This window comes from Oculina patagonica, chromosome 2 (assembly GCF_052425735.1).
Source record: "Oculina patagonica isolate OP01 chromosome 2, crgOcupat, whole genome shotgun sequence".
In the NCBI taxonomy this organism is placed as follows: Eukaryota; Metazoa; Cnidaria; class Anthozoa; order Scleractinia; family Oculinidae; genus Oculina; species Oculina patagonica.
In genome coordinates this window covers 5,632,683-5,651,473 of record NC_135759.1, presented here as the reverse complement: position 1 = coordinate 5,651,473, position 18,791 = coordinate 5,632,683, and the positions used below count along the sequence as shown (strand labels likewise).

Below are 18,791 nucleotides of genomic sequence, written 5' to 3'. Positions count from 1 at the left end.
TTGTGCCTTTTCAGGAATAAAGAATTTGGCATTCTTTTTTAGTGCCGTGGCAACTCAAGAAAAAAGGAAGACCAAAAGCAAGGCGAAAGCCAAAGGCAAAGAAGAAGATGAAGATAGTGACGAAAGCAATGATGAAACAGTTACTTCCAGTCAGGTGGCTAGTACGACCAGCCAAGAATGGATTTCTGAACATCGCTCTATAGTAGACAAAAAGTTGTGCCCAGCAGTAGCCTATTGGATTGCGCTGACCACACCCAACGGGGCTCCGGCCAATCCCCTCACAGTCCAACGAGCACTCCACGAATGTGGAGTTGAAACGATTGCACATCAGGTACGTAAAACTCTGTCTCAATCTTTTTTTTTTTGGTATTTTGATATTTTTATTTAATATTAGACGTTTCTTACATCTTACAAAGAAAAAAAAGACACAATTTCTTACATACACATACAAAAAAACTACGCGCATATTACAAGCACAAGAGACCCTTTCTAGATTACAACAAATTATTCTAAATTACCTAAAAACTTAAACTTCTTAAACTTCTGCGCAGTTTTAAAGGATTATAATACCTCAACATATTTGCCCCATTTGTTTTTATGGACAGGCCATTTATTATTAGATTTGGCAATATTAGTTTCAAGTTGGTAAATTTTCTTAACTTGAGCCTTAAATATAATAATAGAAGGTTTAACCTTATTACATCTACACCAATATATATGTTTTTTTTTGCAATTAATAAAATATGGTTGGTAAACAAGTTCTTTTCATCGGTTATACCTAACATTATATCTTTAAGACTAAGGGATTTTATTTGAATATTCTGCTGGCCCATCCATTTTATAACTTCTGCCCAAAACTTCACGGTATAGTGGCAAGTTGAAAAAAATATCTTCGAGAGATTCGTCTGCTTCTCCGCAAAAAGAACAGGCTGGAGATGATGTTAGTCCAGCTTTGCTTAAGAGGACATTTGTTGCAAGACATCTGTTGAGAAGTTTATATTGAAATTCCCGCGATTTTGTGTCCAAAGCAACACGATGCGGCAAACTGTCCTAATCTTACTTTGTCGCATTCTGTCCAAGTCCTATTTTTTAATCGGTTTGTCTCACCTAATGGAGTTTTCTTATTTTTGATCTTCTAGGTCAACTTTAAAGAAAGCAAAGATTGCATTGCTATGAAGGAGTTATACAAAACTTTGAAAGACCATAAGAACAGTTTCATGCACGAGTTAGTTCAGTCTTCGTACCAGTCCATCTATCAAGACGAAGTTCAGCATTTCATGAACGAGACAGATGAAATTGATCTGGAAGAGTGTGGTGGGGAGTCTGTTGTGAGAATAAATGTGGTTAACAAGTCCTTCCAACCTTCATTGTCGTCAGCGATTTCCAAAATGGAAGACGCCAAGTTGAAAATTGACCGATTTGGCTTCGACGAAACCAGTGCAGAAATAACGGGAGACAAGAAAGACCAACCGGAGAGATTATCGGATAAACTTACGGTACTGATCAATGATATAGGAATCGCTATGAAGAAGTTAGAGTACGCACTACATAGAGGAAAAATTGACAGGAAAGAGCCAGATTCCCAATATACCTATTTGTACAAGTGTGAGCCAAGGGCATTTGTGATTAGCCTAGCAGCAAATGAATTTTTCAAAGGCCGCCTTCTTAAAGACATGAAACGTGTGACTGACATTCTGTCCGATCCTTATTGCGAAGTTATTCGCCCTATCACGATTGATTACGATCTAATCGCTAAAATAGTGCGAGTGCAATTAAGTAAAACGCGTGTTTGATTTGAACGATGATGATTACAGTGATGTAAATTTCCCCTCAGTTAAGTTATATCATAAGAGCTCACTTATCACCGTTTAAACGGAAGTCAAATGAGAGAACTGCTGCTGAATGTTTCAAGCGGAGAGTCGTACTATTTTTGCTAAGAGTGTCATTATTATCATTAGTTGTGTAAACTTTTTCGACAACGTGTTATTTAGTCGAGTTTGCACTGACATTTGTGTATCGTTATTGCATCTATTACAACTAGATAACGTAAGTTTCAGTCAGTTTAATCTGATTAAAAAAAGCAAACATATTGCACAGACTTGTTTTTTGCTCGTGTCCTTGTGTTAATGCTAAGCTACAGGTATTTTCATTCCATGAGCCCTTTTCTTTAGTGAGTCCGCCGTTCTACCATCTTGAAATCGAAATTCGGGATCTCTCAAAATAGCGGTCCACTGTCCAAACCCGTGCTGACTTATCCCTTCCTTTAGAAAATCATCCTCTTCTTTCGTAAATTTCACAACGTGGCGAGTTTTCCTCTGCAGGTGCAAGTTGCCTTTAGTAAGGGCATCCTTTCCAGGGGTCGAGCTTTGGTTACATCGAGCTGTTTCAACTGAGGGCCTTGAGCTTGAAGTTGAACCGCCAAGTCTTGCGTGTACGTCATCGTCTACTTCGGATCCCTTGGTACCTTGAAGTTTTTGCAGACACTCGTGACCCTTCAATGCAACTTCTCGAGATCTTTGCTTTTGACTTTTCGAGCGCTTGCGCTCCTAGGTGTTGCGTGGGTAAATAAAGTATTGTTGTTGTTGTTGTAGTGAACTTTAGCAACGACAGAGCTGTGTTTCTGGTCCTCAGACAAAAACCTTTGCTCTTCGCTAGTGAGCTGATTGAGGCTTTGCGTTTCGACGATTTGGCGATAACGTGTGGGATGAATGTATTTTCCAATTGCATCAAAAACCAGTTTGCTCATAGTTTCGCCCAATTTGCCGTGCTGACCTCCATTTCTGGTGACGAGAACGAAATCACACTGGGGTTTAAGCAACGGTCTAACGTTCGAGATGTAGCCGTTAAGAACGTGCATGTTAGCGTCGGTCAGAATCGAAGAATCGAAGCCATATTTTCCAGCCGTCTTGAACGTTTTCTGATCGATAAATCCACCGTTTTCCTTTGCTGTGGCAATCATGTCCACCGTCAAATATTGGTAAGTCATGGGCCGCGATCCCTTCACCTTGATGAACAGATACATGGCTACAAATTTCGTGGCAAATGTTAAGTCTGAGGGGTTAACTTGGGCTGGACTGGTTTTGCACATTTTCACTGTATTTTCGTAACGCGGCAGATGAAATTTCACCACCTCCAACAACTCCTCCATTGTTGCCCAGTGCCCTCTTGCTTCCAGAGTGTCGATGTCTAAATCTTGTGTCCACTGCAATCTCATCATCTTTGCAACTGTTTTTCGGGCTCTCTTGAGGTACAACTCTGTCGTAGAAAACTTTCTTAGAACTGCTTCTGATGCGCCATGAAGTTTTCTGAAGTCGGTCAATTCAGAAATTGCATCTATGTAGCCCAAACGCCCACCATGGCCAAGTTTACATACATCTTGTAAGTAGTCGATAAACTTAAACAACAGATTTGGAGAACACAAACTAAAGTCGATCACTTCAAACGTTAACTCCTCTTCATCTTCACAGCAAAATCTAAGAAATTTGAAGCACCTTGTCACTATCTGTTGAGCGGCACGATCTTTCTTACAACCGCCAGCACTTCCTGTCAACCATTTCGTGAATACTTCGCCAATGTTACATGATAATGGAAATGAAGAAAGTAACTTCACGTTGTGCTTTGTGGTTTCGCTTGTCTCATCTTCATTTCTTCCAATCGTCAGCGACTTTGTTACTTGTTTAGAATCGGGCCTTTCGTCAAAATAAAAGAACCAACTGTGCTTAGTGCTAACGTGTTTTCTACAGCCTCTCTGACTTTGAAATCCATCATGTTCACACTCTTGTATCGGGCAATGGTACAAGCTGTCTGCTTCATCTTTTTTTAAGTGAAGCCGCTTTGGTTTGGGTGATGCTCCTTGGACATCTGACCAATTGACTTTGCACTTCTTGCTCATTTTTCCCTTTAAACAACATGTGACTGACACAATCGCCTTTAAATCTTAGCCGAAACAAAGGACGTTTCAACTTGCCAAAACATGCCCTTGCTTGCACACGCTCATTACTATTGTGTAAAATTCATGACAGTGAGATACAACCCAAACTTGCCCAGGCCGGTCTGTACGCGCCTTTTTCAATTCAGGGACACAATACATAGTTAACGGACCGATAAATCGGAACAAAACAGTCCCAACTTTAATCCTGACTGATGAATTTGGGAACATTATGTTCCATACGCAAATGGGACCACGGAACAAAAAAGTCCGAAATGCCACTTTTGGAACAAAAGGTTCCATTAGCAGATATAAAATCGGAACAATAAAGTCTAAAACTTGTTCCTATTTACCAATTTCGGAATAATATGTTCCATTCACAGATAGCAAAATCGGAATAAACAGTCTTTCTTTATTAATTTCGGAACAATGTGTTCCACGCAAAAATAGGAACTCGGAACAAAACGGTCCTAATTTATCAAGTTAGGAACAATGTGTTCCATGCACAAATAGGAACTCGGAACAATACAGTCCTAATTTATCAAGTTAGGAACAATGTGTTCCATGCACAAATAGGAACTCGGAACAATACAGTCCTAATTTATCAAGTTAGGAACAATGTCTTCCATGCACAAATAGGAACTCGGAACAAAACAGTCCTAATTTATCAAGTTAGGAACATTGTGTTCCATGCACAAATAGGAACTCGGAACAAAACAGTCCTAATTTATCAAGTTAGGAACAATGTGTTCCATGCACAAATAGGAACTCGGAACAAAACAATCCTAATTTATCAAGTTAGGAACAATGTGTTCCATGCACAAAAAGGAACTCGGAACAACACAGTCCTAAATCACTCATTTGAGAACAATGTGTTCCACTTGCAGTTGACATCTCGGAACAAAATGTTCTTGTCTTACCTTACAGGGAACGCTATGTTCCTACTCTGTAAAAAGCTGGTCCTCTTAAGGTTAATAGGAACACAAAAATGAGGAACACTCGATCCTAGAGGAGCTTTCCTTTACAAATATCGGAACAGCCGAAAAAACTTAAAATACGTGAAAAATAAACCAACAAGTTCAGCTTTAAGGCTAAAAAAGCATCTATTAAACGTTTAGGTAAAATAGAACCAAGCTTCAAAATCTAGAGCACTTTGATGTTCTCGAAGGCAGTAAAATAAACCCTGGAAAAATTTTTAGAAATGTAGAGGATTGATCCGGAAGGAGAAGAGGAGGAAAGGACGGAAGTAGCGAGAAAGGAAAGGAAGAGGAAGGAAGGGAGGTAGGGAAACAGGCAGGGAGAGAGCAAATGTCACAGGTATTACTGACTTTCTCGAATACCTCGTTCCGCGAAAATAGTGTTAATAAAAACAAGCTAACGGAATGAATGTTCGTGATTTAAATAGACAAAGTGGAAAAGATACTGAGAAATGTCTTACCCGCTGTTAAACACGATTGTTTCGCATCCTCAATCTCGAGTTCTGTTAAAACTCTGTCAAAAAGCTGGACGCATGAAATTCTACCCTTGTATGTACCAGCACCTCCTTCAATGCCACCCATGATGACACTTTGTTGGGTTGCCAGTTCGGCAGGCCAAAAGATGCCATTTTTCCTGTGAAAACTTCCGTTTATCCAAAGTATGATTTCACGGTCAACGTAGTTGTAGGACCAGCCAACAAAATGCCATGTTTTAGGTTTAAGAGCAACACTATTGATGCCCTCCATCATGGTTAAGTTTGAGCTAAATAATCTAACATGGACGTAATCTTGTGTAAAAAGTATAAATCGAACGCCATATCCGTTATCTGGGTCAGCATAATAGAAGATCGGTCCTTTAGTTTGTTCATGGTAAATCCAAGCAAGGAACGTTAATGAGTACCTAGTGTCCAAACCTCCGTTATTTGGAAACTTAATGAAGCTGTTTACGTTTCCCGAGAACTGGTACGAGCCCCCTACACTTCCGTCAGGGCCTGGCGCTAGTTCGACGCCAGAAGCTTGTCCTGGGAGATTGGCACTGTGACTAACATCTGTTGTCTCGTATTGTCCGTTCAGAGGAAAAAACGCCACGGGACTCAATGGAACTGAAGGAGCGAAAGCAAATGTTAGTTTTATTTACATCAATGTGCAATTATTGAATAATAACGACAAAGCTGCTTATTTCAAATAACACCACACGCCATACGGCCCTCTCACTCTGTATTAAAGTTAAGTACGTTATAATCCCAGTGCTTCAGTGCTTAGCTCTAGTATTTCTACTATGTGGTGCCAGTCTATCGCCTGTTAGTTACCAACCAGGGTCAGGTTATTTGAAAGCCGATTAACCCTATTCAGACCGGGGGGGGGGGGCTTTTGAGGCCCGCGCTGACTTTGAACTCTTATCACTTTTTTTAAGATTTAACCAAACGCGCTGCTAAACTTTCTGAGTTTTCCTAAAATTTATCTGGCAATAATTTGGTAGGGTTGGATGATTTGTCAGGAACTTGACATCACCACGGCAACGACATTTTGACAGGCATGTTTTCCCAATTTTGTAATTTTGCGTGTTTCTGTTAATAAAAATCAACTTAAATGGAACTGTTTTTACATTTTTGAGTCTAATGCTTGCGTGCGCTTTGCGCATGCGCATTAGACTCTTTGTTATATGAAAAAAGCTGTTAGCAATCCCAAGGGAATGGTTCGGGATCGATAATCGTTCGCTGTAATGTAGAAAACAATGATCAGCTGCAAGAACGGACTCCGTACGGACACGCACGATTAGTTTCAATTAAAAAACAGCCAATCAGCGACACGTGTTCCCACGCATAATTAAAAGTTCTTTCTCAAGTCACGATTATTCAACACTTGAACAGGACGAAATAATTTTCCAGTTAAGACATTTGTAAGCTTTTTGTGAAAATAAATCTTCGTTTTCAGTTCAGTTAAGCACTTGTGTTTTCGTCTTGCTTAAAAAGCAAGACGTCTTTGAGAAAAAATATTTCGACGGCGACTCGCGTTTATTTACACAATGCGACCAAATATTTATTTTGTTTTAAAAAATAGAAAACTTTACCTCGGTTTTTGTATTTAAGTCATTCGAATTTTGACCAATTTTTTCTTTACAGTGCAAACAAAAACCTTCAAAAATAAAAGATGTACATGGATAAATGTAAATCAAGTTACGCGACTAAATCAAAATGCGTTTGTTTGGCCGCTTTGCAGTTTTTCACTGTCCCGGCCTTTGCCATACACTGAAATCGAATTTCATGCTTTTGCGACTCTCAGAGATCTTAAGTTCTTCTTACAGCTAGAAAAATCATAAAATGGTTACATTGATATGGAAGTGATGATTCGCGAAATTTGTACATCATGATAAACAGTCTTCGCTCCTGTGTATGGTAGCTCGATAATAATTGCCTAGTTTCCAGCGTTCAAAAGGTCATCATAAAATTGACGTGAGCATTTACACCCGTTTTTAGGAAAATCTGTCACTAAGTGCTTACAGTACAATGGAGTAACAGTCACTATTTCAAGTGCTTTTATTGCAAAATCTGTTTCAAGAGTCATCATCAAAATGGTGAAAAATCTGAAAGAAAACGATGTGAAGTTCTTCAACCCTTGTTGTAATGAACATGCTTTTTGTAAATCGTCACGCAATCTTGTCCAAATGTTTAATCGTTTCTGCTTTTACGGACAATACGGAAGAAGTAACATCAACTCCTGTTCATACTTTAAATTTTGTGAAGCATATAACATTTATGACTGTTTCGTTTTCATCCATAATCATCCACGATGCCCCTAGCTTGCTATAAGCATTTTAAATTAAACTCCCGAACACAAACCTCTAACCAATTTTAACCGGCTTACGAAAACCGCGCAATCTGTATCACTATGCCATACGGCATTAGACTCATGTCACCCTTGGTGACCTATTTTTACAGGTTAAAAGCACATTTTTATTGATTTTGAGTAATTTGCAGTCATTTTGGGTGGTTTTCTGGCATTTTGGAAAAATTTTGAAATCCAAGATGGCGGCTGTTTTGACATCATGATGTAATTGTCCCGTGATGTGACGTCACCATCCCACGTGACTATTTTTTTTTTTTTTTTTTGGAAGATAAACACACTTTATTGATACACTTAAAAACACGTACATTACTTACAATTAAATACACTATTGGAGATTATACAATGTTACTTTTCTTTTACATGATAAAAAAAAAACACGACAAAAGTACAAAAAAGAGTCCATGCATTAACTTATAGTATTACGTTTTTTTTTTAAAAAAAAAAAATACACTTCGTTATTGAGAGCAATTTTTTTTTTTTTAAATACTATTATTATTATTATTATTTAAAACAGCTTTACGTTTGAGCACATCTTTCTAGTTTCCATTGTACCATTAGTTTATTGGCGAGTTCATCTAGAGACATTTCTTTCTGAAGATATTTTGAAGAATAGATATAGTATTTGACCAAGATGATGAGCAAATCTAGCCTGCGTTTTATGGGTTCCGAAAGCACATTAGTCGCGTGACCTGTGTCATGAAAAGCAATTTGCTCTTTTGAGAGTGTTACCTCAGTACCTTGACGATGATTGAACCATGATATAATTTGTAAATAAAGTTTTACAGATTCCTTGCAGTCGATAAACGTATGTTCTATTGAATCCGCATTAAAACAATATATACATTTATCGTCTTCGGCTAGGTGATATAGTTTGAGTTCTTTCTTCGTTACAATTGTTCTATGCAGAAAACGAAAACAAAATTGACGAAGTTTATTGTCCTTTGTGAAGCGATATATATCTTGAAAACTTCTAGTCCATTCACCAAGTTTTTCAGGGAATTTACTCTACGTGACTATACCAAAAGGAAGATGCCCCCCCCCCCCCCGGTCAGAGAAGGTCCAAAAAAGCCCGGTCTGAATAGGGTTAACACTAACCCAGGATTAAAAGATGAATGAGGGCTTAATAAGTTCAAACGAACCTTTTTGATAACAGAGTCCTCTGACAGCGTGCACTTCTCTCTCCGTCAAGGCCGTGTTGTACACTTGCATACAAGATATTCTTCCCTTAAAATTTCTGTTATCTGCAGTCATGAATCCCATTCTGACAGCACTTGAAGTGTCTAGTTCATGAGTACCAATATTCTGAACATCGTACACTTTTCCTTCGGCCCAAAGCTTTTGGACCCCTGAGTCATAATCGTAGGATGCACCAACAAAATTCCACGCATCAGCTTTTAAAGGGCTCCCGTACAAGGCACCGGGATTGGTTCCAGATCTTGTTCTAAATAGGATATACAATTGACTTGCACCAACCCAGAAATGAACGGCATAGTGGTCAGTTCCGTAGTTAAAGATCGGGCCATCAGTATTTTCAAAAAATACCCAAGCCAGAAGAGTCAAGGAGTACCTAGTGTCCAACCCTCCATTGTTTGGGAACTCAATATAGTTAGTTGAATTTCCGGAGAACTGGTATGAGCCATTTGGTTGTCCAAAGGGTCCTGGAGCGAGCTGTACGTTATAGGGGACGCCTGGTGGATTTTCGTTGGAACTCAGGTCTCGTGTGCCAAACTCGCCGTTTAGAGGATACACGGCAGCTGGAACTGGAGGGTCTAAGATGAAAATATATTTTACATATGTATTTTTTACATTTCAGAAAAAGAAATCGACGAAACAGGAAAGAGATATCGCTTAAACCTTGACGTGATTTACGAGTTGAAAAGTACACCAAAGGACCAGTCAGCTATAGAAGTCTTAAAGAAAGCAATGACCGACGGCGGGGATAAAAGTCTGTTTCAACATGAACAACCCTAGTAAAAAATGTGAGGCTAGCGTTTCCAGCTTTAACGCACAAAATCAATTGACCTCTTTAGAAATATTGTTGTATGTTCCTTGTGTACCTGAGTTATTTAGGTATTTAGTTTTGTTATTTAGTTTAGTTATTGTTGTTTCTCTCGTTGGAACTAATCAAAAGCATAACGTTGTTTCTAGTCGCTGATAGAAACTCAATCGCGCGTTCGTTGCTCTTTAAAGGATCAATTTCTCCTTGATGTTTGGCTTTAAATTGCATAAAATTGAAAGCTATGGACTGCAATCCTTTAGAGTTTCTACTGTAACAAATAGACTACTCGCTCTCGTTTTCTATTAGCGATAGTCAACGCGGCTGCACCTCGCTGACTATTCCCTATTATAGTTCACCACTAAATTTTCTCCGATTCTGATTGGTTTAAATTGAACACGTGACGCGATGTGCCCGTCCCCGGAGGGCACTATCAGCCCATGTGCCCTCCCGTGATGCCCGGTCGTGTGCCCGCCCGTGACTGTTTTTTGTACAGCTGCCTGCGCCCCAACCATTCACTCATTTGTGGGTTTCTCGTCTGGTTTTGTTTCGTTTGTTTTCGGCTTTCATTGAGTTTTTCCTCAATCACGATCTTGTGGGCGGGGAGATTCCAGTCTCGACTTCGGTCTTTCCCTTGATGTTCTCTGCATTTTGTTTGATCTTCCCGACTATCACCAATGTTCCTCGACAGACACTCTTTGTAAAATAGAAAAATTTAGTTAATTAGCGGCGTTGATGTTGCCACAGCCAAATCAGACATCGTCATCTAATGTTTGGTAAATGTAAATATTATTAGAAGTCAGCTATATTGCTTTACCTGGAATGCAGCCATAGAAGTCCAACCTCATTGCAATGCGCGTCCACGTGACAGGAAGAACACGAACATACTGAGCAATGATTGGTGGGTTGAGCACGTGGCTAACCACGGTATTTTTATCTGAGTTGCCACTGAACACCTGTTGGATGATTTATAATTCATTGAGTATGTGTATCAGGCAACACAAACAAGAAACACCAGTGTCAAATTTCCTTCATAGATTTAAAAGAAAAAGTACATTTGTGGATACGGCTTTTGACCACGTTTGTATAGCCACATAAAATACAAATATACAAACAGAAATAAGAGCGCCCCTCTTTAGGCATTTCCGGAGAAATCGAAGACGCGACGAAAAGGCGCAAAAAATCAAAGATCTCAAGATTGAAGCGAAGGTTTACGCTCTGAGCTTGTGGGATCGTATAAACGTAAACTTGAAAAGAAAAGAAAATGCACTACATAATATCAAACACGAAATAAACAGAACAACGTTGGCAACAAATCCAAACAATCGTTTATTTTCCTTGTTATTGTTTTAGCAACTGTTTGTTTTCCATGAATTTATTAAAACTTTTTTGCAGTTTGTTGCTGGAGGAAGATCTGGAAAAAACATGCAACAAAAACGAAGTCTGCGGAGCGCGCATTTTTGCTAATATTACCGATTTTTATGACATGCAAAATACAGGTAGGTTCCCCTTGAAGTCAAAACCCTTACCCTTTTATACCCTATTTTTAGACATTTTTAAGTTTAAAAAATTATAAAAATTAATGAAGCAAGAAAAGAAAAATTTGAGACACCGTTTTAAGACCAATATATATATATATATGTAGATCAATTTCCACATAAAAGTTTAGGCGTTCACGTAAATGCGTTCTGAAATAAACCTGATGTTTCACAGCATCATAATTGTCAACAAAATGCTGACGTTGCTTATTATGGTCTATGTGATCAAAACAAATTCCAAATCACAATCATTATTCAATAAGCTTTCAGGAAATAAATACTTTATTGGGGTTACCATTGATGGTTTTCACACAATTTCACTTGCAACGTTTTCCTTCCAAGTTACCTTAAAATACATAAATGTATCGACCGTTCGATGAGTCTGTTCGGGACGTTCTGAGTTCAGTAATAGGGTATGAAAACGTCATTGGAAGGGCAATGGGTTTTATAAGACAATAATAAAAAATACCAACCGTTTCGTTTTTATTTGTTTGATACTGTTCAAACACTAAGCCATCAGAGCTGTAGTTCAGTGTGTAGCTTTTCACCCATTGGTCAACATTATGCCTTCCTTGTGTCGCCACACGTTTAATCTCAACTCGTTGACCAAATTTCACTTGCAGCCACTGATTCAAATCACTAGCTTTTGAAGCCCAACATCCATAGGTGTGAGAAGAGACAGCAACCAAGTTCAATCTGCAAAAAATATTTAAAAGAAAGAGACGGTATGAGCTTTGTACAGGGTGGCAAAGGGGATATGCGTGACGCATGATTGAGCAAAAAAAGTGCGTGACACATGAAAACAGCTCGAATCTCGCACTGTGAACTCGCAGGACCGAAAACCAATTTCAAGGACTTTCAAGGCCTTGAATTTTTATTTTACTAGGCTTTTGAAAGGTAATTGCCACGCAAATTAACTATTTAGTTTAAAGCTCATTTTCTTCAATAATGCTTCTATTATACGGGATTCGTGAATTGGTCCGAAAAATATAGTTAAATGATTCGTGATTTGAAGGAACATAAGCTTGTGGTTTGATTGGGAATCCCCCACCCCGACTCCACCCCCTGATATCATGATTCTTTTAACTACTTGCATTCTAACCACCTAATGCTCGTCATGTTTATAATGATCTCAAGACTTCTTTATATGAGTGCTAGAACGTTCAAGAGAAAATCTCTTTCAAGAGGTTGTATTATATTATGTTACTGCTCCCGTAAATGCTTGTGTTGACGTCAGAACAATTTATCCCAAATTGTATCGCTGGCTGAACAAATTAATTTTGTCGTTCAGAGTTTCGCGCCAAAACACGCGGTTGCACCACCATCACAACTCGTTTCCAGTCTGCTTCAGTCGCGGCTTTCTTTCTGAGGAATCGTCAAAAACTGATGAAAAAAGGAGAACGTTGAAGGCCCTAATCGAAAAATTTAATCTGGAACAGACATGAAGGAACGAGAAGGCATTAAGGTAAGATTATACGTTGTCTTTGTCTTCAAAGTCAAATGAGCGAAGCTACGCCGAAAGGACGCCTGGGACATTTTAACTCGCGTAAACACAAAAAATTTGCTGAATTCAAAAGTTCGTATCTACAGTAGCATTATTTTTTAAAGGAAAACGGTCTTTTTTTTCTCGAAACAATTAGGGATTAATTGTACTTGTGAACAAATAGGACTTTTTCTAATTTCCATTCGTGGTTGCGCCAATCGCCAAAAAAAATACTAAAAAGTCCGATCTGTTCACTGGTACAATTAATCCCTAATTGATTCTCGAACAACCGTTTTCCTATACTTATCGTTACAAACCTGGAGAATTTTGGCAAAGAATAAATGTTATAATGTGATGAGGCCGTGATGTCAGAGTCTGGTATCTTTCCAGTTTCCATTCCAAGACTCTCCATGCAAACGGGGCCTGGGACGGGAGTGAAACCTGTTCACAGTCACAAGAAAAATATTACAGAGTAAACATTTTAAAGCGGGGTTGGTTTGAGTTTGGTTGGTGGTTGATTGGTTGGTTGGTAGGTAGGTAGCTATAGGTAGGTAGGTAGGTAGGTAGGTAGGTAGGTAGGTAGGTAGGTAGGTAGGTAGGTAGGTAGTAGTAGGAGGGGGGGGGGGGTAGGTAGGTAGGTGGGTAGGTAGGTAGGTAGGTAGGTAGGTAGGTAGGTAGGTAGGTAGGTAGGTAGGTAGGTAGGTAGGTAGGTAGTTAGGTAGGTAGGTAGGTAGTTAGGTAGGTAGGTAGGTAGGTAGGTAGGTAGTTAGGTAGGTAGGTAGGTAGGTAGGTAGGTAGGTAGGTAGGTAGGTAGGTAGGTAGGTAGGTAGGTAGGTAGGTAGGTAGGTTGGTTGGTTGGTTGGTTGTATGGACAATGTATGGACAGAAGAGCGGGCGGAAGGACGGATGAATTGATGTACCTGTATAAGATCCTAGTAATTACTATAAACTGTTCAACTGAATATGCGTTTTTGAGAGAGGATTAGAAAACAAACTTATATTGCTTTACTACTGACTTACCTTCCTTGCACCCATAAAGCTCAAGTCTCATGCAGTTGCGCGAATACCATGTAAGAGGAAGAATTCTTACAAAGCGAGCGTAGATGGGCTTTGTAAAGGTGCGAGAGACCGGTGTGTTTTTGTCAGTATTCCCAACAAATACCTACAATGGTATCATTTATAAAATTAGAAAGAGATACTGTATTAAAGGATTTTTAAAAATAATCTTTAGATTATTGGCGACCGGTCGGTCCGCATAGGTTGTGCCCTCGCTATCGGGTACGTACGGCCTGATAGCTTCAGAGCCATGATCAAGACTGAAACAAACAGCTATTCTGGGCTCCTAACAATGATTTTTATAAATAATAAAATTTTAAAATACATTTTTATAGCGCTAAAACTATAACTATTCTAAAGCGCTGTATATAAAAATTAAATGAATCTATGTGTAATTCACACTAAAATTAAGAAATGAAGAAATGGTAAAAACGACTAAATGCTTTCCCAAAAAGGAAAGTCTTCCAGTCGCCTTTGAAAGTCTCTTCTGATGCGAAAGTAAACAGGAAACTCATTCCAAAGGGAGGGCCCTGCTTTGGCAAAGGCTCTATTGCCGAGGGTTTTAAGCATTGTCCTGGCGACCACTAGCATATCCAGGCTGTTGGAGCGTAGGCTGTGGCGACCGACAGGCTTGACTTTCAAATGCTTAAGACCAGTGATGTAGGATGGTGCTTATTAACTTCCCTTTGCAATGTGAAGGTGTCAGATTTAGATGGTACATAGGCTTTCGTATGAGGTAAATAGCAGTAGGAATTTTCAACTAAGTAAGTCGAGTAAGTTTAGTAGTAATACTTAACCTTATGTTTTAATTTCGCTTTGCTGCTGTTGTGTCTTTTGAAAGGTCCTTGTTGTTGTTGTGGACATAATGTCGGTCATGGCGGTGTATCAGTGTTCGAAATGCTTTTTTTATGGAGTTATTTTTGCAGTATTCCTACCACAGAACATTTAATATGGAAATTGCGTCTAAAAAGGAAATTTCGTTTCGCCTTCCGATGCAGTTAGCGAAAAATGCTGTTCCATTCGCTGAAAATGAAAATTTCACGAAATTCAAACCAGAATTTTGGCCGAATGGAAAGCGCCCAAAGTTTGTTTTGATTTTATAAGTAAACCCTTTGCAGAATCTAATTGTGTTCAAGTCTAATGTTTATCGTTAAAGCATTTTATTACTCACTTAGAATACAAATTGGATAGCAGAAATATATTGCTTAACAGAAAAATATCACATTTGAAGACAATGCATTTGAATGTAATGTCAATGGAAGTGTATTGCAATCCAGTGCATGGTGTCATCCTTTGTAATTGATATTTATAAGTAGAATAATAAAACCTTTAACATATTTCCCAGTGCCAATACCTGATCAATTGGTTCACAGAAACCATCCAGTTTTTGACCATAACAGACCTTGTACGTCTTCACCCATTGACCATAATCCTGTCGTCCTTGTGTGACAATTCTTGTAACCTTGGTAATCTTTCTTAAGTTAATCTATGAGTACAATGTGAGTGAGAAATTCGCAGAATCGTAGCATTACCCCTACATATGAGTGTGATCTACCTTAAGGTTACTATTGTTAGCGGCTGCTAATTTTAGCGATTTTAGCGAGTTGGGCAAAAATCGCTAAATTTAAAACTCTCTAAAATTTGTCTAGGTTAAATTAACTACTCGCTTAATTTAAGCACTTTCCCTCCCACCCCAAAAAGAAAACAAAATAAGCATAGTCGACTTGAAAAATTCTTTTTAAAATAGATGCCGGTAACTTTGTTCTTTCTGGTAATGCAAATGTTCATTCAATTTCAAGTGAGTTTGTTCTTTACGGAACATTTATTTCCATCTTAGCTATATGTTCATTAAAACAGGTTTACACAATATCACTTCCTTTTTAAAATTTTCGGGAAATCGCTAAATTAAATAGTCGCTAAATCTTGCTCTGAAAACATCGCTAAAATTAGTAGGCGCTAAAATAGTAACCTTAAGGTAGAATATGTCAAACGCCACTAGAATGCCTCGTCTTAGTCGTCTTCGTCTTCGTCATCGTCCTTGTCTTCGTATCCGCCATTGCATGTCATCGTCATCGTATTTGACTTCGTCTTTGCTTCCGTCTCCGTCATCGACATCGTCTTCGTCATTGACTTCGTCATCGTCTTCGTCTGCGTCATCGTCAGCGTCATCGTCATCGTCATCGTCTTCAATTCGTCTTGAAGTTCGACTTCGTATTCGTCGTTGTCGTCGTCATCCACTCATCTTTGTCTTCGTCTTCGACATTGTCACTGTATTCGTTTTCGTCTTTGTCATCTTCTTCTTTTTGTCTTTGTCTTCATTTCTCTCATTGCCTTCGTCTTCGTTGTCCTTTTGGTCTTAATCCTCGTCGTTGTCATACTCGTCTCCTTTTTTGTCAGTCGTTGAAAAGGTTGGTATGATTGTAAATAGTGCACTCATTTAAGGTCGATTCTCTGGTAAGTAGATTGTTAGCCGCATATATATGCTAAGCAAAACTGTTGGAGCGATCTGTTTTCATAGCTATAAATTTAGAAACGTTTAAAACAGATCTAAAAAAGTAAAATGGACTCTTCAGCGGTCTTCTTCAGAGAACGATTAACACAAGCCCGGAACTAATGGGAATGTTAACTCCGCAGTCAAACAGCATGCGGAAAACGGCCACGATATACCACAAGTAGCCAAAGCATATTCATGTAAGCTTTGTTCTTCGAGTGAAAATTAGCATAATATGCTTATTCTAAAATTGCTCTTCTGCTAATAAAAGTCCCCGTTGTAGTTGATCCCCTGATTTAACGCGAGTTTTATATTTGTCGCCGTTGTGTTGCAAACCAGCACAGTAGCAATGTTTCGTCAACGCCAACCGTTATCAAAGCGCTACAGTTTTATTGATCAGTTCAGTGCAAGGGCGGTTCCTGCACGATGTTTTACAACATTAATAGAAACACATAACATTTATACCTGGATCCATTCTCCTGGTATGTTAAATCTCGGACACCAGGCTCCTTGGTAATTACCGGTCTCTACGGTATTCAGTCTGACACGGTTTTTACCATGATTTATGTTGTACTCTGAAGAAGCCGTTATGTCTGAGTCTGGAATGGACTTATCTTCTACACCCAGAGGTGAATCGCATTGTCCTTGAGAACGAAAAGAGGAGAAAAGAGATGAGAAGATGAGAAAAGAACGATATGGCAGACAAGCCGTTAACAGTAATGTTCTCTATGCAGCGGCCGGTTTTATTTACACATAGCAAAGATGACTTAAATGATAAGACTTGGTAACTTTCAGTTCCGGAAAATTTCGAAAACTGAGAACCATATAATAGTTCAAACTTAGTAGAAAGAATAGACCCAGTCTAGGATAAAGAACAAAATATAAGTACTTGATCTTAGATGCCAAGGTGTTAGGAGGAAGTTAAACTCGCGTTAATATTTGTACTCATCCTCTTACTAGTGATCAAGCAAAAGGAAACCAAAGTATCTCACGTTGTTTCAAGCGAATTGCTTCCAAGCAAAACATTGTGTCTCTTTCCCAGAAACGGCTTGGAAAGTAAACGTTTAGTCATTTTTTACACTTTCAATTTTTGACCGATTTCATGCCATTCCTTTGCCCAAGCATTTTTTTTAAGTAAAGAGTTGTAGAATGAAGATTTAGTTTACCCTATTGTCTTTCATTTTCACAAGTCGGTTTAATTTTGATTTTATTTCTTATTTTACCATCTTCCACGTCGATAAGTATACCTTAAACTTTGAAAGAAAAGAAGATATTGCCTACCTTTAAGATTGATTTTCGCAATCAAAGAAAATCCCGAAATAAAAACTTTCTCTCTGTTTTACGCGATTCTTTCGAGGTTTTAAAAATGTGATTTTACAATTGACGTCTCGGCAAGTTTAGCTTGCCTTCTTCAGGACTAAAACTAAATATGGCGAACTGTGTATTTCATCAGAAGATGCCCGATAAACGCGGAGAGCAACTTTCAATTTAAATGAGGGGAGAGGTGAAAAGTACAGCAAATTCCTCGGATGGAGGTTTCTAATTTTTAACAACCGTGACATTTGTGATTTTGTAATAATTTTGTGCATGGTTTATTGGAAAACGTAATTCATGCTTTAGGCTGGCTTATACTCTCCGACCTCGACAGAGTTTGTTACATAAGTGTGAAGGGAAAAAAATGGCCAATTTGCGAAATAAAAATTCGCTGCAGAGGAACATTTTTTATAAGTCGGTCCAATTTTCGTCCTCGCGATACTAATTAAGCAAAGGAGTTGAGCCTAATCTCGTACCCAGATCTTCTCAACCCTCGGAGAGAACATCTGGTAAAGTCGGATTTTACTCGCGCCAAATGTGTCAGAAATCTGACACAGGACGCGATTACGCATGCTTGGCAATTTATTGGATAAAACGCTCATTTGGCCGTTATAAATAGGGCATAAACTACTTTCCCATACAAGGATAGACAAGTAACACAACCTTGAGATAGAGTTGGAGAAGAAAGAAGTCGCCACACATGTTTTGCTGATAAATTCATATCCTCAACCCAGCTGTCGACGCCGGTGAAAAAAAGTCGCGCGCAGTGTTTGACGCCTACAGGTACGTTAGCTGTTCGCTTCAGATTTGCAAAGTTTTTCCATAGGAGACCCAAGCGTGAATGTAGGGACTGGTACTGAAAATTGAAACTAAACAAAAGTGTATGTATTTTACTGAATAAAGTTAATTAAACATTGCCTGGTGTTATTTTTTGCCATTCTATCGAGTTTCAGCGAGATTTGAGCGATTTAGGTTTTTTAACCCTACAGCGTTATAATAGGGGACAAGGAAGGATAACAATACGAGTGAATGTCATTTTTTTGTGAAAATTCGAGTCGTTTACGAAGTGTGTTTTGAAGTTAAACTCGTCAAAGTCTCCTTCCTTGTCTCTTATTATAACGCTGTAGGGTTAAAAAAAACTAAAATTGCTCAAATCTCGCT

General features: G+C 38.7%; 2 protein-coding genes across 3 annotated transcripts in view; both read right to left on the bottom strand.

Moving 5' to 3' along the window:
• LOC144642765 (uncharacterized) overlaps nucleotides 1–18,791 on the bottom strand; it is a 102,950-nt gene that overhangs the window by 81,158 nt on the left and 3,001 nt on the right. The window contains exons 4-11 of one of the 2 annotated variants that reach the window (XM_078501825.1): nucleotides 16,782–16,960; nucleotides 15,180–15,311; nucleotides 13,790–13,931; nucleotides 13,087–13,210; nucleotides 11,760–11,982; nucleotides 10,566–10,704; nucleotides 8,892–9,521; nucleotides 5,367–6,008 (exon numbers count right to left, since the gene is read on the bottom strand). In XM_078501825.1, coding sequence (XP_078357951.1) covers nucleotides 5,367–6,008; nucleotides 8,892–9,521; nucleotides 10,566–10,704; nucleotides 11,760–11,982; nucleotides 13,087–13,210; nucleotides 13,790–13,931; nucleotides 15,180–15,311; nucleotides 16,782–16,960 — 2,211 coding nt within the window. The remainder of the gene's footprint in view (nucleotides 1–5,366; nucleotides 6,009–8,891; nucleotides 9,522–10,565; nucleotides 10,705–11,759; nucleotides 11,983–13,086; nucleotides 13,211–13,789; nucleotides 13,932–15,179; nucleotides 15,312–16,781; nucleotides 16,961–18,791) is intronic. The other variant, XM_078501826.1, reaches the window with a different exon arrangement.
• On the bottom strand, nucleotides 2,495–3,693 carry LOC144637826 (uncharacterized). Its single transcript, XM_078496909.1, has one exon. The coding sequence runs from the start codon at nucleotides 3,215–3,217 to the stop codon at nucleotides 2,495–2,497; it is 723 nt and encodes a 240-aa protein (XP_078353035.1). The 5' UTR covers nucleotides 3,218–3,693.

What these genes read in the sequence shown, in the direction of transcription:
- LOC144637826 (XM_078496909.1), bottom strand. Translation starts at nt 3,217, where the DNA reads ATGATGAGATTGCAGTGGACACAAGATTTAGACATCGACACTCTGGAA.